This window comes from Leuresthes tenuis, unplaced genomic scaffold (genome assembly GCF_036924035.1).
Source record: "Leuresthes tenuis unplaced genomic scaffold, fLeuTen1.0.hap1 SCAF_17, whole genome shotgun sequence".
In the NCBI taxonomy this organism is placed as follows: Eukaryota; Metazoa; Chordata; class Actinopteri; order Atheriniformes; family Atherinopsidae; genus Leuresthes; species Leuresthes tenuis.
The window spans coordinates 12,285,465-12,312,369 of record NW_027325371.1 but is presented as its reverse complement, the minus strand read 5'-3'; the positions used below and the strand labels follow the sequence as shown (position 1 = coordinate 12,312,369).

The window sequence follows — 26,905 nt, the reverse complement described above, 5'->3', positions numbered from 1 at the left end:
TTTCACTTGAGGGCCTACACTGCCCTCAAGTGAAAACACAAGGAAACACTGTTAAGAATCATTTTCACAGTGTCTTTTTGTTTGTTTCCTTTTCTCTTTTAATTTTCTTGCATAAACTCAGCCTGGAGGTCTTTCCATGTTTAGTTTATGTAAAAATTGCAATATCTGTATCTAGGGATGTTCTTCCACTAAAGTGCATATTTTGCCCATCACAGCCACTACAACCTTTGTCACATTTCCGAAAATACATATATAAATCATAGGGCAAAAGCACTTGGAATGTACTATTCTGTTTATCCTTCTATTGTATTTGTATTAATTATGAATTCACAGCTACATTTGGTCACAAGGTTTCTAAATCTGTTGTGGGCTATTGAGTTATTTGAAAAAAAGACAGAAAAATCAAAAGTAAAGGCCTTGTCTTTATGGGAATCATTGATTACATCCCAGACATGTTAGACATGTTCAAACTCCATATTTCATATCCATTGATACTTTCACAAATTCATGGAGCCAAGTTGACTTTGAGGTTATGACTAATGCTAAATCAATCTTTACAAAGACCGTACGGATAGGGGGACTGGCCAACCGTACACTTTATGGATGATCATGGTAACCTTCTATCTTATCATAGATATAAGCTGAAGTGTACTAAGACACAATTAAATGCAGTGATGAAAGCAATTCCTCCGGGCCCGGCAATTATCGTGTTATTGAAAGGTGTGCTGACATATTCAAGAATTATTCCCAAACAATGTTCCCTAGTAATCAGTGGCTGTGATTTTGTCGATTTAAAAAAAAAAAAAAAAATGGAACAATAAATTCATAGGTCTACTCTGACCTCAATATATTTTCCCACCATTAAAAAGAAAAAAAATTGGAAACAATCATTTGATTATTTTAGCCAAATTCTTTAAGCATAAATGTAGATTTCTTAAAACTTCTCCCATTTTTAATATATTTTTTAACGAAATACTCATTTAAAAAAGGTGTTGTTCCAATGTAAAGTTAAAAAAAACCCAGCTTCTATACTGTATGATCACCAAATTGACATGTGAATAACCTCTTGTTTTCCTGTTCTGTGTTTTTGCCTTGAATTTAATAGCAGTTTACTCATTTAATTATTTATTTTTTCTTTGTTCCACTTATTGTTCCATATTGCTGCTCAGTTGTACACGAATGTATGTATCTAGAAGTTTTATAGCATGTGCCTCGTCTCACTAGTAGTAGAACTTTCAATTAAAAAAGAAAAAGGTTTTGTCTCATGCTTCATTTCAGTGACTTCACATGTACATCCACTGGGTGGCAGGCTTGAATTTAAGATTGTAAAAAGGCTTACAGACCGAGTACCTTCTAAGTATGGGGGGATTTCTATAGCTGCTCAAATTGAACATATTTACTGTACACGCTTTAGATGTCACAAAGTTAACTAGACTGCCAGTTCAGCTGGAAGTTTGATATAACTCCCTCGTGAATATCAAGGATGAACATGAATGAAAAATAAGTAATCTTTCAAAAAGAGCAATCAGCAATAGCAGAGAGAATGTAGGGGATAGAGTTATACAGTAACTGAGTCATTGGGACTGTTCAGTCTGATTATATAAACAAGTAAAAGGTGCCTTTGGAAGTCAAGTCAAAGAAAATCCTTCTTCCATACGCTACAACATCCATCTCCAATGTATTTGGTGATTACTTGATTATATTCTATGTCTCGGAAAATGTTTCAGAAAACAGCTCCCACGTTTTCATGTTTCGTTAGCAATGGTCATCTTAAAATATATTCATGTTTTCATTGATTATTTATGAGTGAAGGAGTTCTTCGTCCTTATTATGTCACCTATATCTAAAAACGGTGCATACTGTGTAAAGAACAACATCACAGATGTTTCAAACGACACACTGTACCAGTTGTATGCTGTGACAGAACTGTTTTTTTCAAAGGGAGATTTCATTTGATCAAGTGCAATGCTGACTATGGAAAATGTATTTGTTTGCATTAAAGATGCTTTGAGATTCTTAAAGAGAAAAAAACACTTGTAGACATGGGTGTATATGTATATATACATACATATATATATAATACGGTTCATATAATTTAAATGCTTTTGAAATAATTCGACTGGATCGGATTACATTTTTATTTTGTGGACTATGTGACCAAATTTACAATTTAACTTGTATTTAGAAACCGACTTCAATTTAAAGTAATATGACCCAACTCAGTAAAAGAAAATTATATTTGTTCATATTCTGTGTAACTCCTCGATAAGATGAAGAACAATTTTATACCTATGGATACAGTTTCCAGTTCACCATTCAGAATTACACTGTCATGAAATTTGTGTTGGTTATATACTCCCCATCATCTTGAACGGGAGGTGTTTTTGTGAAGACAACGGCAGTGAGGCAGCCAGTGGTTTTGAATCACAGATTCCCCAAACGGCAAATACAGGCGTACATAACAAACGCTTCTAACGTACTCCAAGATTGAACGTAGTGACGTAACCGCTTTGTGTTGGCAAATCATGATTCACACGGGGCGGGCATTGTGAAGCTGTAGTTTAGAGTTAGCAGGCTAACTAGAGAAAGAAAGCTAACTAATCGTGAGAGTGGAAGTGGAGCTAACGTTAAAGGAAAAGACAACTGTCACAAGAGAAAGGAGTGCAGAAATCTTAGAGGAGTGATTATTCTGTTAAATGACTGCATGAACTGAATTATTGCTAGGTGATCAAAGACCGTGTTTATTAGATGCCCGAGGAACATTTTGGATACTACATCGATTGTCCCATTTCCAAACGGAAACCATTTCTGGACAAACAGTTCGTGCTAGCTAGCCTAGCCAAGTGAATTAATCCAGGAGACTCTTCATTGTCACCTAAAAACCCATACTGAATGTGTTGTCTGTCATGAGTCCAGCCGGGTGCTCCCATGTGAACGGTTATAAGGTGGATAATTGGAAACAAAATCTTCGAGTCATATACCAATGCTTTGTTTGGAGTGGTACTGCTGAGACCCGGAGACGCAAGGTAAAAACACAGGAACTGCAACGTTAGCTTCTGAAACAAAAGGGATATAATGTCGTTGTGGCAGAGAGACACGTGTAACGAGTCTGCAAATGATGTCCCACATGAAGCACCACCACTGAGCGAGTTGAACAAAATTATGCTCTTACTGAGACTACTCCTGCAGTAGCATGCACTGCTGTTAGCCAGCTAGGTAATCGCCGGTAAGTTAGCTAGCAGCACTACTGTATGCTTTAATGAACTGCGGGGACCGGTTGCTTGTTTGCAGTGTTTACTCCTAAACTGTATTTCCCTTTACTGACAAAAGGGTGCTACAACTGAGCCTCTTTGTCGTGAGCCAGTCGGCACGGTTGGCTGTGCGGTTTGCTGGATTTTGGAGAGTTGTGTCCATGGGCTAACATTACCACACCAAATGGACCTATTGTGTATCTCCACCCACACACGCTGGGTCCATACATTAGCAGTTCTCCCTCGAGCATCCTGGCGCAATTTTTCCAGCCCTGGTAATTCGCTCACTACTTTGAATGGAAGGGGCTTCATCTTACATGCAGCCAGATTCTCTCTGAGCTCATTCCCACACCTGCTCGGCCTGCACCGCTCCCAGTTGCTCTCGATAAGTGATGTCACTTTCCCACCCTTAGTCTTCCCTTTTGTCCACTGTTTCCTGTCTGTTTGTGTCGTGATGTTTCACATTGAAAACCGTGGTTTTTGCTTCATTGTAACAGTTTTGTTGTTTGCTCAAAAGAAGTCCATGCTTCTCTTATATAATAAATGTCTATGTCGTTGTGATGAATTAGGTGCTTCAGAGTGATGCAGGATGGACAGAGCTGGTGAGTTGATGCTTTACACCCCCCCCACCTCCCCCTCTCTCTCCATCTGCACTGACATAATGCAGGTAGATCAGATGAATAAGAGCTGGCTTGCTTTCTCTCCCCTGGCTTGCCCACCCGCTTCAGTGCCTCCTCTTGTAATAGACTGAATATTAGATGTAAACCAATGTAGCCGTAGGAATCTGTCCCATCCCTGCATCAGTTGTGCTACACTGTTACAACCAAACGGACTACAAAGGTAACAGGTTGGCCTATGACCAAAGCAACTAAAAGGATAGCTTGGATGATGTCTGAATTTGTCAGGCTGAAAGACTTCTAAGCTTTATCCCCACTAGGTCCCGGTTACAAGGCGCTGGTAGTTGGGAATGATTGAATAAACAGTTATTATAGGTTAGTGCATTGCTTTGGGTGCCTTTTCAAGCAAAGCAGTGCAATTTCTCAGTTGTGTTTTGTAATCGTAATATGCTTCATGCACCCTGACCAATCCGGACTGTTTCTAGTGCTTTTAATGTGTCAGACGTGCTCTCCTGTTGACTTGTGTGAATTGGACCACTCTGGACAATGTCTGGACCTAACAGTTCAAACATTGAGTCCATCTCTAAAAATGGCTGAAGTGACTTCTGTGTCGAGACAAATGCTTTTACAATTCATGAGGCATATGGTGAACTTTATCTTCCATTTTTTTTTTTTTATTGTCCATCCACCGTCATTTTATGTCATTCGTCAGTGCACTTTTTTTATTCTTTCAAATGAGCTCTGCCTAGTTTCTCTTTCATGCCATTTTGTTACACGACATTTGTGGCCTTGGAATCGTTCAGTAGTCATACATGATTAACAGAAAGGACCTGCTACCTTGCTGTAAAGAGAAATAACAGGTTTATGGATGTGTTTCCTTTCAGACGAGCATAAAGACGAGGATCAGCCTCTGTTCTAAGCACAGCTGGAAATTGTACTTGCGAAGCAGTGATGCTGTTGTATTCTTTCTTTAATGAGACGGATGTTTAGAAAAAATCAGATCTACAGTCAGCTTTACTTACACGTGCCATTCTTTTGGTTTTGTATGTCATGTGATAGCATTTTAATGTTTGTTGTGATTATGGCAATTGTGACTAATGGAGATAAAAAGGAGACAGAAGGGAAGCAATGTCTAATCGCAGTTCAGGATGGATATATTTGGGAGTCTTGCTTTTCACACCCTCTAACTGAGCCTCTTTACCCTTCTGCCACATTAGATACAGAAGATCAGAGCCTCTCTATTCTTGTGATTTTAGGTGAGACATTTTAGGTGAGACATTGGTGTTGACTAACACATCCAGATAATGTGGTTGGGGTTTGAATCGCTCCAGTCTTTATATGCTCAACTGGGCTCAAGTGGGCTTCGGCGCCCCACACATGCTTTAAAGTTCCACCTTGTTGTAAAAGCGATAAACAATAAATTATTCATTCGTACAGCCAAACTCCCAATAAAGCTGCTCTCATTCACACAGTTTTCAGTTTCTTTTGTCAGACAGCTAAACGCGTCGGAAATTGTAGTTGAAAATCAGCCTGCTGACACTACGCGTTAATTCATGGTCGCTGAAATCATTTTCACTGACACTCTGCTCTAATAACAGCACAACCGCATCTGGCGAAATAACCATTCACACAACTTAAAGACAACATCTGCACAGTGAATTCAACTGTACTTCCATGGATGTTGATCCTCCGAAGAGAATGTTAGAGGGGCCATAATGTCTTGAATGTTTTCTCTCGCATTCCACGTCGTCTTCCCTCGGTAACTCAACTCCTCTCCCTTGCCTGTATTCTGTTACAGAGATAGTCCAGTTGTAGCTGCAGCTCGACACAAGAGTGCTGACTGTGGACCACTTAAACAAGATCTGGCCTCGCTGTGTCAAAATTGAGATTAAAAGATGCACATTTCTCCTCCAACAATGGCACACATGGCGACGGGTGCAGAATTAGAGGCACACTTCACAGAGACAGACACTGGGTCTGTGGCTTGGTTTCATTAGCTAGTCCCTTGCATCACAGTTTTTCCCCTATTCTTTTTTTTTTTTTTTTTCTTTTCCCCTTTCTTCAGTCTGTCCTCAGCAGCTGTCATCCTCTCTGCTTGAGGCTAAAATCAATTCCCAGGTGACATGCAGGAGCATGGGCTGCTCTGCATGCACAGTCTAAAGCCTGCATGGCTATCAAACAGCAGAAAGAACGCCACTGATAGGAGCTGGTAGAAGAGACATGATGATCCAGTGTCACCTGCGGTCTGCTATGTTTAATTTTTGGACCATAACGGTTCTTTTTGGATGTTGATTCGAGCTTTGTTGCTCTGTTGAGCTTAAACGAACCACTGATGCAGAGCGAGTGTGCACCCAATAATGGACTTATCAGACTCATATATAGCTATAAATATCAGCTATAAATCAGACTTGACTTGGGGATTTTGTTAAGCCCATTGGTCCAGAAACTCAATGTCTCTTTGGTGTTTAAAAAAAAAAAAAACAACGTTGAAACAAAGTGCACAGACCTGTGTTGCATTGGGCTTGAATGAAGCTAATAGATATGAGATGAAAGCAGCTTGGGCGGGACTGGCAGACTTTTTACAGTCGTAGCTGCTTTGAAGAATTTGCTGTCATTTTGATTAAAGGGGTGAGGGTCACGATTAGAGGATCCGGCTGGTTTTTGATAAGTCATCTATGATCAGAGGAAGCAAAACGCCTCCCCCTTCCCACAAGTGCAAACCTGGATGCTAGATATTTGCTGGGAATGTCAGATGTAGGAAAGCGGATATATTTTTAAGGATGACACATTTGTGTCGCTCCGTTCCCTCTCCTTTACTTTGAGGTGGTGCGCACACACACACACACACACACACACACAGAGGCAGGCAGCGAGGCACGATTCATCCCAGAGAGCGGCTGATTTTTGTGCTTTGAGCAGATCTCTTTGTCAGATTTGGCTCCATCACATCACAGGCCTGCTCTGTGACTCATCAGCATACATTTGTTGCAATGGGATCTATTCCTACAGACTCTTCATATTACTCGCTTGTTCCTCTTCTGCGCTTACTCCCACGCTGTTGCTTTCTCCTTTTCCCTGCTTGCAGTTACTTTTTCTATTTGTAAACCTTTTCCAGCTCACAATTTTTGTCATCTCTCGACTGTCCAATCTAATTTGTACGATAAAACAACTGCAGCTTTGGCTTGTCGTTGGATGATTACTGTGCCGTGCTACAGAGAACCTCAAGTGCTTAAAGTGTCCTTAATTTCTTACATTGGGGAGTTTGCAAATGATTGTTGGATTCTGGGAAAATGTTGCTTGTCCTTATGACTGCCTCATCCATTACCCGGTGTGGGTCTGGTGGTTTCAGACGCTGCTCTCTGGTCCTCATTTATTCCCGTTTCTTCCATGTCTGTATGCCTTCTTTCACTCCTGTCTCGTTTGATGTGGCCTTTGGTTTGTCAGTCACCGTGACTGTGGCTCGGTGACTCAGACCAAACAAATGTAAACTCCCGGGGGAATTGTGATGTCATCTTTTGCTGTCCCACTTACTTTTTTGAGTTGTAGAGAATGTAGCGCAATAAATTAATTCAACAACTACGTCTATAGTTTGCAGCCACTGTAGCATGCTCGTACAGCCAAATTTCACTCTCATCTTATAAGCTTTTAAGAACAAAAAAAAAATGGCTTGGGGCTATGAACGAGCTTAATCAATCTTCCACAAGGATCAAATTCTGGTCAAGCAGATTGAGGGTTGGCGAGCTGGTTCTTATTCTTAGTGATTTGTATTTTGTGATTGGCCTCATTATATGAGCATTAGAATTGAATATGGATTTGTGTGATTTTATAAAAGAGCATGACTTTGCTTTTTAAGTAAGCTCTCTTCTGTGAGCTGCAATCAACTCTTTGCCTGATTCCCCCGCCCCCCCCTCGCCTCTCCATCTTTCCCTCCAACTGACCCATTCATTTTCTTTGTGCTCTCTTCAAATTGAAATAATATATCTCATTTGACTGTCCAACGGGCTTTTGGAGAGGCATCGCAGCTAAAAAACATGCTGGTCACGGCCTGAGGCTGCTGTCCAGCCCCTCCCTTAGTATCACCATCTGGCTAATGAGCTGTCAATCTCTCTTCAGAGGCTGTTCCAGCCCAGAACCAAAAGGCAATCAATCTCTTTTAGCATAGACACTTTGTTATTCCCTATTGTTAAAACCAAGGACCCAATTGACAGCTTTTCTTTGGACAAGGCTTTGTGTCTGGAAATGATTCGCAGTCCCTGTGAGAAATATGAAGATTGTGGGACAACGTATTCCATTGGTCAACTCGATATAATCTCCCTTTTAATGGCGCCTTGTGCCTCTATTCTGAAGCGCTTTCAGATTTTCCTGCGTGTCATTTTTAAACCTCTTTAGAACTTGATGTTTTGGGAATAACAGAGAAATAAAACCCGGTCTGAAGGTCCCAGAGGATCATTTGAAACCTCTGTGACATGCACACCAGTCGCAGAAGCAGCCCCCTTTTGAGTTGCACGACTGAATATTTTGTTGGGTCACTATGGTGTGTGTGTGTATATCTTGTAGTGATTCACTATGACCTTTTAAGGCAGTGCGGCTGGTTTCTAACATCCTCTTTTAATACTAAAATACTAAATAAATTCTAGGTTGTGGCATGAACAATTTATGTGACTTTACTGTTGAGTCACTCTGCCTGTAGCTGCCTGTTTTTCCCTCTTTCTTTGGAAATCAGCAGAGACTATAGCCTATTCATCTCGTATTGAGTGATCTTAATTATATTCATGCATACTTTATGCTGATCAGTCGTATGCAGCACAAGACCTGCTTTATAACATTGACCTAGAGCCTGTAAACCCAAACTCAAAGCCCTGAGTTTGGAGAGCAACTTCATCCATAATTTATTCCATTTTATTTCCTTTCGGAGATGGCAAAAGCTACACTCCTTCGGCTGAGGCTTAGGGTTTAGCTATAATGTCTTTATAGCTCTGTGTGACAGTATGAGGGTGAACCGCACACTCCTAAAATCCCTTATATCTCCCTCAACTGGGATTCATTTGGATGAGGTGGAAATGCATTCTCACACTAAGCTCAAACAACATGTCATTGTCAACTGAGGTTACAACGAGCTGATGGAGGACAGGCGTGGAAAGAGAGCAGAAAAGATTCATATTGCATACGTCTCCAGGGCATCTTCCTGAGTGCATGTTGTAGGCCTAGCGTAGACGTGTGGAGATGGTGGGGGGGGGGGGGGGGGGGGGGGGGGGGGGGGGGGGGGGGGGGCTACATCATCATCATCATCATCCTGGCAAGGCACTGACAGGCAGCATCCTCATGGGCTCAGGCGGTAGCACAGTTCTTGAGCATCACCATCAGTTTCCCTAGTCTATCCTGTCTTCCTTGTGTTAAATATAGAATCAAAGAGGGCGGTGAATGCTGTTTGTATATATATATATATATATATATATGTGTGCCAGGTTGCAACAAATGTCTAACAACGTTTGCTTGTTTGTGGAGAAATTCTGCAAATGTTCGTAGACTTGTATATTTCAGCCACGCACTGATGAATTAGTTAAAATATGAGCGCGTGTGTGTTGAGAAGTGCACAGGCTTATGAATGTGAGTCACTGGTCTCATGTAGCCATAGTCTCTAGTCCGTATTGACTCCCCCCTCCCCCCTGTGTTTTTTTTTGCAGCAGCAGGAGAGTGCTTGGTTAGAGCCAGACCTTTGTCCACATCATATTTGTTGTCGTCATTCTCCCCCCTCCTCAGTTCCAGCTCACCGCATCACTTGCTATGTTTGTCTATATGAATCCATTAAGACTTATCTTACGTTTTCAGAGAGGAGTAATGGGCCCAGACCGAAAGAAGGAACCTGGGTGCGAGGTGTGGATGGTGCTTTTAGATGTATTTATGTGTGCAGCTGGATCTCGAACATTGGTTGATTCATAGTTGTTGGACATCGGTCCTTTTAGCTGACAGCCACTCAGAGCCTCAGTGGAGCCTATGATGCATTAAATGCTGTCTTACATAAACGTTAAAGATGTATTAGAGACTATTCATTGTGCTAATGCCTGTCAGAATCCACTCATCCATCAATGAATAGCTATGAACATTAGAGGGGTCATTTCCCTGCACACGTAGCACTGCCTGACTGACCTCAAAGAGGCCATCCCAGATGAAAGATGCAGCCTTGCGTGGCACGAACACGCGCTTTGCTACCTGTGTGACACTTGTTTCAGTCATCTGAGCCAGCTGCTGATCGATAGCCGATTTAATAGGACATAAAATGCCCTGAGCACAGAAAAGATGCAGGAGTGCTGACACTGAGGTATTAACAGCCTTTGAACTGTTGTCACAGGGAGAGAGCAAGGATAGATTTTCTGCCCTCTGAAGGGGGTGTTGAGGCAGAAGAGGGTGAGAGGGAGGGCAAGGCGTGGCACTGAAGAGGTTTCTTGTTTTTTTTTTTTTTCTTCACTTGGTCTTGTGGTGCAGTGGAGGAACAGGGATTATACTGCTGCTTCGGCAGGATGAGTTAAGCTCTCATCTGTGGTTTCGACAGAATGTCTTGTTTTTTTTCCACAAATATACGTCGGCTATTAAAAACAAATCATGCATGCTATAGCCTCTGTAATAGAGGGTACCATAGAAGGGTTGGGTTTTCTGTAGGTGTCTTAATGGGTTCAGGGACTTTATTTGCTCCTGTCCGGCATGCTTCATCCCACTTGAAAAGCCGCTCTTCTTCGCTTTGGCTCAGCACCTTCTCTCACACAGCCATTCCGAGCTGGCTCTTTAACAGACCAATTTGAATAAAAGACGGTGTTCATGACCCTGAATATCCGCTCAACTGGAGTGTCATTATATTTGCCTACTAAACCAAGGCTGGTAATGGTCAGCCAAAACACGAACCGACTGTTTTTCTGCCATTTCTGGTGGAAGTGCACGGATGCCATGCTTTTGATGTGCTATGTCCCAGTCGTCCCCAATGAATGGTGAATCACTTCTCCCCCCATGTCTGTCCACCGGCCCTAACTGTAGAGCTCTGCACGGGCCTGCTTTTTCAATCTCGCACCCACCAGCTCCTACATAATTTCCATCCACTCCCGCAGACGAGTTGCATCAGTTCAGCAGAAATCCGGCACTGTGTGAAAATTGTTTTGTTGGAAATGAGTCTGCCATCTGTCACGAGGAAAACGAGCAGCGTTTGTTTTCTGTTAAGCCCCTTTCGGACACGCACTGCTTTCCGTTAATCTGGTGGCAATCGAACCTGTCGGTGTAGCGTACGGACGAGCACCTTTGGTGCTTTTCCATGGAATTTTGCAGCAGTGGTCCGGTGGGTCGGACCCAGTTCCAAATACTCATTTCACTTTTAAGTGGCTCCACTCTTAACTGTCACGGTCACTTTAATGAATAAGCGCACACAGTCAAGTGGGTCACTTTGGCTTCGATTTGCCCTTCAGGAGGAGATGACAAATTGTGACATTAAGTAAAACATAACAACGCTCTCCGAACTTCCCTCCTTCATTGTTTGATCTGCCGTAATAAACTGCAGCACTGAGTCATTTTTTCTTCTTCTTTGTGTTGTGTCTGAGACAAAATGACAAGAGGAAACGGTGCTCCGAAGTGTTTGTGGTGAAGCTGAATCTTTTACTCTCTGTCCAAACTGTGAATAGGTACTTTCTGCTACCCCACCCACTGCTGTTTTAACACAATCCTCTTTTCTTTTTCTGTTTTTTTTTGCTTTTGCAAAGCTATAAAGTGTTTTTCTGGGAAAACAGTAACTTTAGAAAGCCTTGCAGCGTTTGGGCAGAGTTTCACCTGTTAGGGACGGTGCCCCCGTGTGAAGTTAGACACACTATATTCTTTCCTTGGTATCACATCTGTGCTTTTACATAAGTGTTACAAAACCCTTGTGGGTATAACACTGACGATTCAGTAGGCTAAAAAATGTTGAATAGGGACATTTTCAGCTCCTTTCATCCACCGCCGCTGTGCTTTATTCGACCGCTTTGGCCTGAATCATCTTCAAATATGACTTCCAGTGAGAAAACTGTTATTCTGTGAAGACTCGAGCGGTTTACCTTTCTCGTTTTACTGTCTGATCTTTGGTGAGTGGCGGATATCTTTCTGTCACTTTCTCAGCCATGTTTGAATTGAGCTGTGAGTAACAGTGATGCAGTGACAAGTGTTTGAATGCCAAGGCAACAGATTAATGAGCACATCGGTGTTATTTATCCCGTATCCGGGAACGACTTAAGTAAGTGATAAGGATGCGGAACGGGGATTTAATGGCTGTTTCAGATTGTCCGAGTTCTTTTTGAACTAAAGTTTGGGCTTGTGTAGTGCACCATTGTAATGTTCTAATAGATATATTGTGTTTCATCTGGGGAAAGAGAAGCAAAACAAAACCACACAACCTCTTTTTATGTTCCTCCTATACTGTGGTTTGATGTCATTGGGATGGTGTTGGGTTACACTGTTGTCTCTCCAGACAAAAGTCGCCAGTAAGTGGACGATGCTGGAAGCATCTGCTGAGTCCACGTCCAGCAGATTCAGACATTTAGGTGTATACATAGTATGCCAGAAATGCAAAACTGATAAACGGCTCCTGTCAGTAGTTTTCTGCATCTCACCTCATTCACACCTCCTCTCCCTCTCGTTTTGTCTCCTGTGAGTGGGCGGCTCATTGCGGCAGACCTGTACCCTCTCCCTCCCTCCTTATTCAGTTTCTCCCTCTCAAAGTAGGCATCTGTTGTGCTGTGGCTTATATTACACACGAAAAAAAACCCCAAAAAATCAATTGGCACGGAAAGACTTTGCTTTTGCTAATGAACTAATTATTGTTTTTAGAAAATGCGTTTAGTTAAAGATGGCTTAAAGTGGAAATGCGGTGCATTTGTTGGACTTCTGGGGTTCAGCAGCCTGTTGTACATGTTCTGCTTGTATCGTATAACCTTTATTTGTGATGCCTGATTGAGTGGGGGTTGTGTTGAAAATGAATGCCCTGCTGAGGGTGTGCCTGCACGCACAAACAGAATCTGTATCAAATTTGCACCCCTCAGTTTTAATGTCTTCTGCTTCTTGCTCGGCGGCTTAGTTTATTATTCATTCCCTTGCTACATTTTGCTATACACGGCTGGTTACTTGCCATAGTATACTTAGCAGCTTGTCACTGTCCTTATTGTAAAATTTGTACATTTTTGGAGTGTGACCACCAAATGTAATGGGGCTTGTTTGTTGGAAGGAGACTTGGATTGGCTTTTTGCAGGTTTATCACTGCTGTCGAGAGTGCTAATGCACAATTGTTCAGTTCACTCACTACTTGGTGCTAAACTCAGAGGTTTTTGTGTGTCTTTTAGATTCTGCTTGCCTCCTCCAGTGGACTTGTCAAGGTTTAAATCCCATCGTTGCCTGTATATGTTCAAGAGAAGAAGGTTCTGTGTGGAAATGGGTTGTTTTTCAGCTGCCTTTGATTTGTCAATGGGCCGAGCAATCTCTTTATTTATCTTTTTTTCATATTAGATTTGTTCTCAAGCACTGTGTCCTCTGAAGTGTTTGTGTGATTGACGGGAAGATAGAAAGACTTCCACTGTCTGTATGTTTCCCCCCTCTACATCAGGTTTCATTCCTACATAGCTCTTAATTCCTTTTCTCCTTTGTCCTCCCCCAACCCCCTTCCCCCCTTTGGGTCTTGTTTTTTTCTTTTTTACAGGCCAAGTCGTGTATCTGTCACATGTGTGGCGCGCACCTGAACCGACTCCATTCTTGTCTGTACTGCGTCTTTTTCGGCTGTTTCACGAAGAAACACATCCACGAGCACGCAAAAAACAAGAGACACAATCTAGGTAAGCCCCCCACCGTCTCATGAGACATTGACATACAGTGTGAATGCAAACGAAATAGCTATGATGCATTTATTATGATATGATAAGAATGTGATAAAAGATTAAACGTCACATTAATATGGTGCCCCATCCTGCAATAAAGCCCGATCCGTGCATTCTGTTGCAATATGAGCACCTCTCAGTGAAGGATTACATTGTTATGAGCTTCAATATGTAATGTCAAAGACACGCCATTAATGTTTACAATTCTATGCATCTGTTTAAAGGAGATCTACGGTAATTGACACCATTCTACATTGTTATTATGTGTTTATTTAGCTAGACAGGAGATTGCCTTATACAATCATGTTGCTCATTTTTACTGGCGACCAGTCCGGGGCGTACCCCGCTTCTCGCCCAATGACAGCTGGGATAGGCTCCAGCAACTGCAAACGTCTGCATTGAACGGGAGACTGCAAATCCCACCTTCCACACTCTGTCACATCTTGTGTAGAGCTAAGACCAGGGGAAAAGCACACGTGTTGGACAAATGAAATGAATCTTAATTCTCACCACAGCGCATTACCATTCCACTGGGATAGCCTGGGCTAGTCAAATGTCACCTGCATGAGCTTCTGCAATTCCCTTCATGCTGTGGGGGGGGGTGCTTACTATCCCACAGCTATTAAAAGGCCAAGCTTCGGCCTTATATGCTAATTATGCTTAAAAAGACACTAATAAGCTAGCTTTAGATATTACCCTTATGGGGACAGTAGAATATGGAAATGTTGGCAACAGTAGTATGACTTCTTGTCATTTTTATAGTTTAAATTGATTTAATGCATTTCAACAGTTTGGTTACACACACGTACCCAAAGTGCTGGGCTTCAGTGTTAATTAGCTTTGAGCTTTCCACAGGAGCTGCTCTGACATTGGCACTCTGCTCATCTCTACCTCTAATCAAATGAATCCAAACTCCCCTGTCTGCTAGACTGCTAGATTTGATTATATTAGTTTCTTTTTACCTGTTGCTCTAAATGGCCTGACTTTCAGGTCTATGTATATCCTCATTCCTTTTCCTGTCTGTCGCCTTCTTTATTTTTCCTTTTTCCCACACCTCGTTCTCTCATTCTCTGCTCCTATCATTCATTGAGCTGAGCTCGACTGATTAATTCCTGTCCATGTCTTGTGCAGCACTTGTAGTTTGTGTTCTGATTCACACGGCCACTCTTGTTGCTTTTATTTTTCACTGTTAGCTGGCTCCTCCAGCTGTACTCATGCATTGTTCTTATTTCACACTATGGAAACGAACAGGTACATACACACCAAAAAAAAAAAAAAAAAAAAAAAAAGGTGCAATCAAACTAAAAATAAGTTGTCACGGCAACAGAGCTGAGATATTATAGCTCTGGACTTTGAGGATGGAAGATGATGGTGTTTTGTGTTGGTAAAAAGCACAGGGCAGATGCTTTATAATGGCTGAGCGCGTGCAACGACATGGTGAATGAAACGTGTAGGGACAGGAAAGCGTTTACCTCGCTGCTCGCTAGGCCTCTGAAACAAACCCACGGTACAGTGCTGTGCTGCAAAAACTGTTTGTAATAATAGAGCAATCTCTCATTTATCCTCTCTTTTCCTCCTTCCAGCAATAGACCTATTGTACGGTGGAATATATTGTTTTGTGTGTCAAGACTACATATACGACAAAGACATGGAGCAGATTGCCAAAGAGGAACAGAGGAAAGCCTGGAAGTTGCAAGGTACAGGATTCTGGTCAAAGAAATGAATGCTGCTTTTAAAAATCTTTCCATCTTTTATCTTACTGCAGCTGCATTTGTGTGTCTTTTATCCACAGGCATTGGGGAGAAATACACAACATGGGAGCCTACCAAGAGGGAACTAGAATTATTACGACACAATCCTAAGCGAAGGAAAATCACTACAAACTGTACCATAGGTGGGCAATAGAGTGCACCTTTCAGTCTGCACGTCTTCACCAGCACGGCTTTCTATTCCTTGACAGTTATGTGTTTGCATGCTGTTTGTACATTGTGCGAGTGAACCTGGGGTCACTCGCACATTTAAGTGCGATATCCAAGGTCAATTGTACTGGGCAGCCTCACAGGCAGAGCACAACGAGAGGCAGAACGCAATGTTCCCTCAGAGATAAATGCACCGCCACGACAGGCTTTTATTAGTCTCTTCCTGTGCGGAAGTTGTTTTGTTTTGGGTTTTTTTCTCTCCTGTAATCTGTTGCTTTCTTTCTGTTTCTGTTGTCGCTAATTTTCAACATGTGCTGAGTGCACCATTTCTCAGTCAACCCTCAGATCTTTAGCCAGCTTGACTGGTCGGGCCGACTGACAATGACTGTGTGTTGTTTTCTGTTTATGCACACCGGGACGAGTAGGATGCGTTTAAGCTCTCACTGAGCGCTCTCTTCCAGAACCAAACCTTTCTCAATTGGATTATATCCAAGAGCTGGCTGTGCTTCACCTGTTCAACTGGCCATCAGTTGAGGACTCTAAATGAATGAATTCACAGCTTTGGAATCCTCTCCAGGATGCTCACAGTTTTGCTGGCAGACATGACCCAACACCATGGTGTTAACTTTTTAGGCATGTTGTGGCTTTGCAAAGTATTCAGAGAAGTTCTCTTTGTGAACACTTTGTTATGTTAAAAATTCAAATTTAGATGGATTAAAAATAATGTAAAAGGAAGTAGAAAGCTGTACTTTATTTCAAATTGTTAAGTGCAACTGGCGTTGAGATTTGTCTACAAGGTCTCAAAATTCAGTTTGCCGGTAGCGACAAAACCAAGCCCTGATGTCTATAAAACCCTGTTTAGATCTCAGTGATAAAGCTGTGGTGAGTCATAGTTTTGGACATAGGTATAAATGCATGCTGGTGTCACTTAGCAACAGGTAGGCAGAAACTAGACAGCATCAAGTGATTAGTAAGGTGACCCTTAACCTTTCAGTGCAACAATAACCTGAGGCTTACAGGCAAGATAATGCTGCAGTTTCTCCAGGACAAGTCTCCAACTATCACTGAATGACCCAGCCGAAGCCCAGACTTTCCAGACTTTCAAAGCTGTGGAGAGACTTAAATTAGACTTTCCACGGATTTAAACAACTGTAGCTTGAAATTATGTGATATGAGAGTGATGAAATAGTTTTTTTTGTTATACCTGGAGGTATTAATTTGAAATTAAATCTATAGAAAAACAAAAAAACCCTTCCTAAACCACATGTTCGGTTACACATGGTGCTGCCAGTACTAGTAACAGTACATTCTTTTAGCAGATGCTTTTATCCAAAGTTTTTTACAGGTGAGGAACACATTATGAGGGAAAATATGGGCTTCATTATCTTATCCAAGGATGCTTCAGCCTGTAGACGGGGTAGTTGGGTGTTGAACCAGCCAGCTTCCAACTGAAAGACAACCTCTCTACCCTTCTTAATTAAACTGACAGTTATTATGCAGTTAACTGAAACCAACTGAGAGGGTCAATTCTGACTCTTCAAAAATCCAATTGTTGGGGCCAAAGGCAATGTCTTCTCATCTCTTTGTCGAAAACCAAAGATAGTCAGACTAGCTGGCACCTTTGCAATGTGAAGTGAAATGAGTGCCGTCCCGCCACCACCACCATGATGTTCTCATGCTCCCCTTTCTGTCTTCCTGTCCCCGCAGGTTTACGAGGGCTAATTAACCTGGGCAACACATGTTTCATGAACTGTATTGTTCAGGCCCTAACACACACACCACTGCTGCGGGACTTCTTTCTCTCCGACAGACACAAGTGCGAAATGCAATCAAACTCCTGTCTGGTGTGTGAGATGTCGCAGCTCTTTCAGGAGGTATGATGCACAGTTTCCCATGTGTGAACATGTTACTTTGGTCCGTTGAATCCCTCTAATGTTGGGTCATTTTGGTTAACGCGCAGCCATAATTTGGAACTTTGCAATAAAGTGTGTTTTTTTTTTTCCTGGAGTGTAAGCCACTGCAGAAGGCTGAGTCACTGTTGCACTCTTTTGTTGAGTCCAAAGAGGGAAATAGCAGAGAAGAGCCACAATCAAATGAAATAGCATAATGCAGTATTTACACTGTCACTGTACCCGATCAGTTATTGAAGATGATGCTGTGCTGCCATGTGTAGTCTTTCCTTATTTATAGGGCGGGGTGGATGGACAAAAGTATTCTACCCCTACTTTTAGATTGATGATACAAGGTCTATATCTCAATATTTCCAATGAAAATTTACTTTAATCATAATAATAATATTATAGACCACTAAGAATTCAACAGCTGTTTGATTCACATCTACGGTCTGTGCTCTTATGTATTGTATTTGCTATAAATGATAAAGCTGCTAAAGCAATTTTTTTTTTTTTCTCTCTTTGTCTCATGAGACAGCAAAACGAGTCAAATATCGATTGAAAACTCGACTGCTTTTACCTAACGCTAACCAACAGTTACTGACTTTTACAAACAGAATGTTCTCCCAAAAAGATCGCCTTTGACAACATCTCTGTTTTGATTTGCGATGTATGCAGACGTAAAAGGAGTCTGAGAATGTCGGTTCATATGCGCAGCTCAGAGGAAGGCAGCAGCTGCCGGGCAGAGAGATGAGAAGGGGGCAAAGCTAGCGCTCGCAGGGCTGTTCTGGTGACCCTCTTCGACTGAGTGCACCGAACCTTCATTTCTTCTTGGGGGGGAAAGAAGAAAAAAAAAAAGTTGCTAAGTTAGCAAAAGTGAGAAGATGCAAAGGAGTCTCACCTGATAATAATACAGCAGGAGAAACGGGGCTGCTTCATGAGTGAGGAGAAATGCACATAGCGGCACAGCTTTACAACAAAAAGGATCATATCTGTTTGGAAAAGCACTGATATGAATTAAGATGTTGTATACCACCCAACCTTATTTGCTGCAGAAGTTTATGTCGAACAAACTCATCAACCGAAAGTCTTACATAATGGCTGTCTGGTTAGCTCCCACACAGCCTCACTTACTTCTTACACCCTCTCACTTCCTGGTATATACAGACCCACAGATGGCAAGTGGTTCTGTAATGTATAACGAGTTGAGTCATCCCCCCCCCCCCCCCCCCCCACACACACACACACACACAACACTCACACAGAGACTTGCAGAGCTCTGTCCCGTTTCAGTTGGCTGAACTGTGCAGCTACATAACACGAGGGAGGTAAAAGTTCACCTCTTTCCCCTAGTCGGATATTGATTTAGTTTTCAAGCCTTTGAAACCGAAAACATTTTTCTGTCTTAATTTCCTTGGTTATAGGTTTATAGTTTACCGTCATTCCTTACCTCCAAGCCACTTGCAAATCTAATCAAAAGTGGTCTTTGTTGTTGTCTTACATACACATATATTTAGACTTGAAAATGAGAGAAACGGGCTGCTTTGATCAGCTGTCCTTGTCCTCTTTTTATTTCTTCTTGTAGTCTCTTTTGCTTGTCAACCATTTTCAAACTGTCAAAAAGGGAAGAATCTGTAAGAGTCACAAAGAAACAATCAGACATCTGAGGTAACTGCAGAGAATAAAGCACGATGCGCACAACTCATTGTGCTGCTTGTGCTCTGCTCAGCTCTGTTACTTTTTACCTATATTTTCTCACCCTGACCTGGATTGTCACTCACTGTAATTCCCATGGCAACCCAAGGAGACTTCAGAACCCAACAGATGGATTATTGGCTCCAAACACTCGCCTTTCGCAGCCACTCACTGACGGCTTCGCCTTGCGCCTCACACTTCGCCTCTCTGTGGGTGTGCTGTCATTAAAGCCAGCGGTGTCATGTGACACGTGTTGGAATTAATTTCTGTCTGTCGAGACCTGTAGAGAGAAGTGCTTAAACGAGCCAGATAGTCACCTTGACCGAAAGAACATTTGTGTTATGGTTGAACAATGAATTCTAGATGACTGTAAGCCATCCACCTATGAGATAAGCTAACCATTTTTCCTTCACCCCATCATGCATTTTTCTTTCTTGCTCTCAGTTCTACTCGGGTCACCGTTCGCCCCACATTCCCTTCCGGCTGCTGCATCTGGTATGGACTCATGCGCGTCACCTTGCAGGCTACGAGCAGCAAGATGCCCATGAGTTCCTCATCGCAGCGTTAGATGTACTACATAGGCACTGCAAAGGAGACACCATCAGTAAGCTTCACATCAGTCCCTCTGACCAGTCGCAATGACAATGAAACCTCTCGTATGTACATTTGGAAATATTGATTTAGGGTTGCAGTTGAATGAAAAACAGTTTAAAAACAGAGTCAGCTGAGATTGAGGAGAGTGTGTCTAAAGCTGAGCCACCCACTGATTCTGATCCAGCATGTAGATCTATTCGCAGAACATAGTCCCTTACATCACTGGAAACATACTGAGGGACACAGGCAGCGCTGTGTACCAAGGAGACAACGTGCACACAGTGTAAGGAATGTCAATAGGCCCTGCCGCAATGTGATGACAGACTGACTCACCCACAGACCCAGCAGTAAGGCCTGTCGTGATTGGCTAGAGAGAAAAGTGGTTGTGAAGTGGCAAAGAGGCATTGCTGCAGGTCAATGGTAAAGTGAGAAAGAGGGCCAGCCAGTTTTTCCAAAGGCGTCAAAGAGGATACTGCTATTGATGTTGGTGGTGTGAATAATTACACAATCTGTTCTTTTATGGTTCCCGCAGGAGAAGACAATGGCAAGAAGGCCAACAATCCAAACCACTGTAACTGCATCATTGACCAAATCTTCACAGGGGGCCTGCAATCAGACGTTACTTGTCAAGTTTGCCAGTAAGTTTGCATGGCTGTTAAGTAAGTGTGCTTGTGAGCATCACATTGGTACATGTACCGCTTTTTTCCTGCTCCCCCCGAGTTCTCTCCTTTATCCATCTACCCCTGTTGTTCTGATCGATGCGTACTCTGACCGTCATCTCGTGGTCTTTGAACCTTTGCTCGTGTCCTCTCCACTGCTCTTATTGAAAGGCCTGGTCCCTGCAGAGCTACTTTAATGGGGGTTGTCTAGACAGCAGCACGGCTCAAGCATCGCCTGTATGCCCCCTAGAGCTGTCCTGTCGCATTAACACATGCATGCTGCACTGAACTGCAAAGCACCTCGCCCAGACAAGAAGACTAGCTAGGCCAAGCTTCAGCTTCCTGCGATACTACCTGCACGCAGTGGAAAGAGAGATGCTTAAAGTAGAACTTGCCCTTTTGTGTACCGTTTTAGCAATCGATGAAAGATCTTAATTTTTCTGAAGAGCCTTGTTCACAACAGATTACAAGTGGAACACAATTAACCAACATAATTCATCAGGCTTTTGAAATGCAGTCGAGGCACCATAATGGTGCCATGTTACTGCAAGGTGGCTCTCCCATCACCATCAATGTATTTCTATTTGATTTACCAGCATCCCACGGGTAAGCTGCCTATTTTCTCCCACTACAGCCCATCCCTGTCTTTGGGCTGTAATAATACAAATTTATTTCGCAAAGCCATCTTTTTTTTTTGAACCCTTCATTGAATTGCAAATGACTGGAGCGACAATATGAATGCTATGCACATGCACTCTTTCAATCTCCCAGCAGGCAGAAACAAAAACATGCTCAGAATCCACAGAGGCTGTGTGAGATTTTAAGCTCATGCATTACCATCTGTGTCATCATCCTTTCATCACGACCTGTAATGAGTGGCACACAGACCTGCACAAAGCCACATTCTGTTTATTACACATAGCGATTGACTAATCTCTCTGCTTTTTTTTCTACAGTGGGGTTTCCACGACGATAGATCCATTTTGGGACATCAGTCTGGACTTGCCAGGCTCATCCACGCCTTTCTGGCCTCTCAGCCCCGGAGGGGATGGCAGCACAGTCAACGGAGAGAGCCACCAGTCAGGGTCCACCACGCTCACAGACTGCCTGCGCAGGTACAGCTTCAATCTGGGATGGCATCAGGCTTTTCTTTCCGTTTTTTGCTATGTGTTGCTGGCAGAAACACATTATGTAAGCTTGGACAGAAATAAATCATGTTCATAACATTCTGAAAAGTTTTACCACTCCCTACCTATTGCTTTCCAAACAAATTTAATTTGTTCCTCCGCTTGTACAAAGCGTCACATAAGGCATCTCCTCTATCTCAACAACTCTGTTACGCTTGAATTTCATGTTCTCCAATGATCAGGTTGACAGAGCAGGTGTGACCTCTCAAATCTCCTCAAGCCTCTTCATTCTCGCCACGTCTTTCTCCCTTCTCCTCGTCTTATTTAATGAATTCCCCTCCTCACCTAATTCCTTTTCCCTTGTGCCCTCACTCTCCACCTCTCACATGTGCCTCATCCCCTTCCTACCCTTTTCTCACCTCCTTTCCTGCTGACTTTTTTTCATACCGCAGCTCCTCGCACACCCTGAGTTGCTGCAGCAAGTCTCTTAAAGGCACAGAGCAGGTTGCTGCTGTCGCTATGGTAATCGAGGCGTTGGCAGTACAAGCAGGGCCTTTGATCGGGTGTACTGACGTGCAACCAAAACCTGCAGGCAGTCTTTTTTTTTATTTAACAAGCCCTTAGATTCCCGTTGGTGAGATCTGTGACTATACTGATGTTGATACCTGAAATAATAACGGTGTCACGCAGATGTGTTTAAACTTTTGTTCCTCACTCTCCCCGTTTGCAGCTCTTTAAGTTTTCGTCAGTCACATGCTCTCCACATCCTTCTTTCCTCTGGTCTGCAGGTTTACACGACCTGAGCATCTCGGAAGCAGTGCCAAAATCAAGTGCGGGGGTTGCCATAGTTACCAAGAGTCCACTAAACAGCTGACAATGAAGAAGCTCCCCATCGTCGCATGTTTCCATCTCAAAGTGAGTCGGTAACAATGCTCTGCCAGTTATCGCTCGCTATACTATGTCACTTTCTGATAGTTGGTTTAAGGGTACATTCGACTTCCATCATTTGTTCATCCAATTCTATCAGGCATCATAAATGCTGTGGGAGAAATATCTCATTGTACTTTTTCTGACTGGCATTGTGATTTGATTTGCACTTTAATCTTTTATTTTTTTTAAATCGGTCACTAGTTCAGATTTATCACATAGGATGGAGCGTTATAGCATGAGAAAACCTCAAAAATACGAACTGTTCTCTGTTCTAATGTAAGAAAGCAAAATAAGTGATGACGCAACAATGTAAACGTTATATGAGAAAATTATTTTATTACTGCAATCGCCTCTAATATCTTTAGAGCAGATTGCAGAATAAGTAATGTATGCAGGTGCTGTCTTTACCGGTGCTGCCACACTGAAGCACATTATCTTTGATGTTGACATGAGCCCTTTTAACCCACAGCATGATGGGAATTCAATGGAAACCTTTTGAGAAATCTGTGTGAACAAAATAACGTCACAGGTGGCATCTTGCATTCACTAAACTGCGTCAGTTACTGTTGGACACCCAAGTTTCCAATGTTGCACTTGAACATCGCTCTGAAGACACTTTGCCGTACACTTGTCATATAGATACCTACGGAACATTTAGAACAACACGTGTGTGTTGTTATTGGGCAGAAACCCTGTCTCGGGTTAGTTTTGATGGGTGAACGCGACCCATCACAAGATGATGACAATAACTTTTAAAAGATCAGATGAGTCAGATGCAGATGTAATGTGTGATTTAAATTTTTATTATTTTTAAAGGAATGAATTGTTTAGCCTTAAATTATTTCCATTCTGACACTTAATAATTCATGCTGCTTTCGTGTGGCTTAAGTTATCTTTTATCCATTTAACTCGGCTGTAAGGTATGTTGCTTGCGCATAGATGTGTTCCTAATTTGATTAAGTTGTTGTTGCTTTCCTCCCTGCTGTGTAGTGCTTTCATGTGCTGTCCCAGGACACCCATGATTGTAATGACTCACACAGTCGTCGGTTGTTCATGTTTTATGTATCATACAATCCTGGAGCCCTTTAATGTATTTATGATATTCATAGTAACACACTGGAAGTGGATTGTGTTGGATAAATCCAAGGCTGTTATTGTCTTGTCATGAATCTGTAATGCCAGAGTGGAAAACATGCTTTTCCACTTATCCTTTGCTTTTTTTGTATTTGTAATGATGATGACTCTTATCTGTTATTTCTAAATCGGTGTCTTCTCCCATCCCCCACTCCTCTCTCTCTCTTTCATCCTCCCTCTTCGGCCCTCCCCAGCGGTTTGAGCACTCTGCAAAACTGCGGAGGAAGATTACTACATACGTTTCCTTCCCTCTAGAGTTGGACATGACCCCCTTCATGGCATCCAGGTGAGACTCCAATGGAAGCTGGTGTTTATTCATTTATTTCCTTTTCTTTTTACCACAGAGCAGGCCCTCGTTTAGCCTACCCACTGATGAGCATCTCCTCATTTCGCTTCCTGTATTTTGTCTACAAACGCATTCATAATATGCTCTCATATATGTAAAAACAGCTTTATTAAATGCTTCCTACAAACATTTATTGGTGTCAGTAGAGCAAGCAGCAGCAGTCTTGCCCCACCCCTGTGTAGCATTCATTCAGCTCTCTTAAAAGTCAGGGAAATCACTACTTATACAGACCAGAGAACTACCTGCTTTCGTAGATTGTATTATTCTGCCACCTAGTGGAATTTTATGCCAGTGTAACATACTTATGCATCAGGTTAATGTCTTGGTCTTCTTGTTCTTGTCTCCCACAGTAAAGAGAGCAGAATGAATGGCCAGTATCAGCAGTCGGTCGATGTATTAAACAACGACAATAAGTGAGTACCTGTGATTATGTGTTTTAAAGGGAACCGATTTACTTACGCTTCATTGTCTGCACTTGTACTGCAGCCCTGGCTTTGAAGTTGAATTTAAACTCTAGCTGTGCAGGAAAAACATGAAGCATCCAGCTGTGACTCCTAATTAAATCAGTTTGAATCCTGTTAAAACTGCAAAAACCTCATCCATGGCAATTAGAATAAATTTACATTTTCCAGCACATTTATTAGAAATGTGTCGTCTTGATAGAACTGTCAGCATTTCTTGTGCTCGCAACATAACGTGATACGCAACATTATCTTTGTTGCGGTGTGAAAAATCACCTCGAAACACTGCAGAAAATTCTGGCCAAAGAGGCTTTGTTAGATAATGATATTGCACAAAAAACTCTAACTAAATGAGGCTTTATACGAATGTATAAACAGCTCATCATACTTTTTCATCCTCTTTGTTTTTAGGTATTCCTTGTTTGCTGTGGTAAACCATCAAGGCACATTAGAGAGTGGCCACTACACCAGCTTCATCCGTCAGCACAAAGACCAGTGGTTCAAATGTGATGATGCCATAATCACCAAGGCCAGCATTAAGGATGTACTTGATAGCGAAGGGTAAGAACTGAAACAAGACGTTGGCAACACTGAAATACTACATTTCCGGAAATCTGAATTGAATGTTTGTTCCCCTCTTAGGTATCTCTTATTCTACCATAAACAGTTCCTTGAATATGAGTAGTCTCTGTGACCACAGAGCGTAAAGAACCACTGCTTCGAAGGGGAGAGTCAAGGGACTGGGGGCAGGATGAAATGAAAACACACAAACCTACCTGAAACCTTTTGACTACCAGTCTACTCCTCCAGCTGTTGGAGGACAACAATAAAAAGACATGTCAAATCATGCAACCTTTCAAAAGGAAAAACAAATAATCAAGCACTGAGCTACTTCTTGGCATCTACTTGACAAAACTGAATGAAGAGGAGAGACGGTGGAAGAGTCAGCATCGTCGGCTCCACGCTTGGGCAGAGGGAAGAGGCCCCACGCCCCTCACTCTCTGTCCCTTCTCCTTCCTGCTGCAGGGGCCGAGTCTGAGTTTGGGCATATCTGGATTTCTTACAGTATTCTGACCCCTCCACCTCCCACACACCCTCCATTTCTCTCCCATGGTGCTCTCATTTTGACTGACCAAGCATTTAACTTAGTCATGATGGCAAACAGTAAGTCGTCATATGCATATAGGACTGATTGCAAAAAAAATATATATAAATATATATATAAATCAGTGTATTATTAACTTTGCAAGAACATTTCTAAAGGTATGGTTATCATTCTTCTCATTTGTGAATTTAGTTCTGAAATACTGTACGACTCTAGTATCATTTATTTTTTAAGAGCAAAGAGAACATGGGAGAGCTTTGAGACGCAGCCTTTGTTGGCTGCAGGGGAAGCGCTGCCATGGAAACTGAACAGATTTGGACCTGAGTGTACTCATGTTCATTTATTTTACTGTGTTGACTGTTTATTTTAAAGTCTGGTTAAGGGCAGGGAATATCTATTTTTTTAGCAACTCGTTGAATTTTGAGTTTTTGTTTACTGTTCTTTTCGGTGTAGTTTTTTTTTTTTCTTTTTTTTTTCTTTTCAGTCATGTCCCTTGCTGTCCTGGTACAGGAAATGTTTTTTGGGCATATTATACTTTCATTCTTGTGGAATTGTTGGTATAATGACGGTGTTAATTGGCTTACCTTTGCTGTTTAGAAATGAGCTCTGGGGTTTTTAATTTGCATTCTGAAAAGAAGAACTGATACGTGAATTCAAGATCAGATCCTACATGTCAGGATGATGTGTTCTCCCTCGAATGAACGCCTTGAACGTCCTGTGCAACACACACACACACACACACCAAAAAAGCCCATTTAACAAACAATGCATGTCTTGGCTCTTGTGATCTTTGAAAAAAATCTTTGAAAAATTGCCCTCTGTAGCGGCTCAAGGCTTGATCCCCATCACGATTTTTTTTGTACTCTGGAAAATGGGAGAGCAAATGTGTGAGATATATATATAGAGGGTGGAAAAAAAAAACAAAAAAAAACACATTGCACATATATGGGCACTATGTGACCACAGTCTGGCTCTGAATCCATCAGTGTTAATCTTCTCCATGGCAACTGTGGCTGGTGTAGACCGATGTGGTTTGTGGTATGTTTTGCCTCTGCTGTGCAGTAAATATACTACTCAATTCAGTCATTCTGCCGTCAAGTAAAACTTTAGATGATGTGCTTACACGTCAGGGTCTTGTGGTCGCTGATTGTGTTAGTATAAAAGTAAAGAATTAAAAGATATTCCCTCTTGTAAAAAATAAAATGATTAATGGGGGGGGGGCTAACCTATCAAACCGTGATGCCGCATTATAATAAATAAAATTTAAAAAAAAGCAACACAAGCCCTGTTTGTTTAACTG

General features: G+C 42.1%; 2 protein-coding genes across 3 annotated transcripts in view; one reads left to right on the top strand and one right to left on the bottom strand.

The window, feature by feature from the left end:
* The window catches only part of LOC140274018 (transcription factor Sox-9-like), a 411,498-nt gene that overhangs the window by 217,935 nt on the left and 166,658 nt on the right, over window positions 1–26,905 (bottom strand). The window lies entirely within an intron of this gene.
* On the top strand, window positions 2,516–26,867 carry LOC140272956 (ubiquitin carboxyl-terminal hydrolase 22). 2 transcript variants are annotated; one of them, XM_072368468.1, is made up of 14 exons: window positions 2,516–3,026; window positions 3,821–3,853; window positions 13,569–13,701; window positions 15,327–15,440; window positions 15,536–15,637; window positions 17,370–17,536; window positions 19,694–19,853; window positions 20,376–20,481; window positions 21,459–21,617; window positions 22,418–22,544; window positions 23,888–23,979; window positions 24,390–24,452; window positions 24,912–25,061; window positions 25,143–26,867. In XM_072368468.1, the coding sequence occupies exons 1-14, from the start codon at window positions 2,907–2,909 to the stop codon at window positions 25,183–25,185; spliced, it is 1,569 nt and encodes a 522-aa protein (XP_072224569.1). In that variant the 5' UTR covers window positions 2,516–2,906; the 3' UTR covers window positions 25,186–26,867. The 2 variants fall into 2 exon arrangements, with proteins under 2 accessions (XP_072224569.1, XP_072224570.1); XM_072368469.1 differs by lacking the exon at window positions 3,821–3,853 and having other exon boundaries at window positions 2,517–3,026.

Excerpts from the sequence above, each read along its gene's own strand:
- LOC140272956 (XM_072368468.1), top strand. The coding sequence starts at position 2,907 with ATGAGTCCAGCCGGGTGCTCCCATGTGAACGGTTATAAGGTGGATAAT. Across the intron at positions 13,702-15,326 it reads AAACAAGAGACACAATCTAG|CAATAGACCTATTGTACGGT; the intron begins GTAAGCCCCCCA and ends TCCTCCTTCCAG. Across the intron at positions 21,618-22,417 it reads CTCACAGACTGCCTGCGCAG|GTTTACACGACCTGAGCATC; the intron begins GTACAGCTTCAA and ends TCTGGTCTGCAG.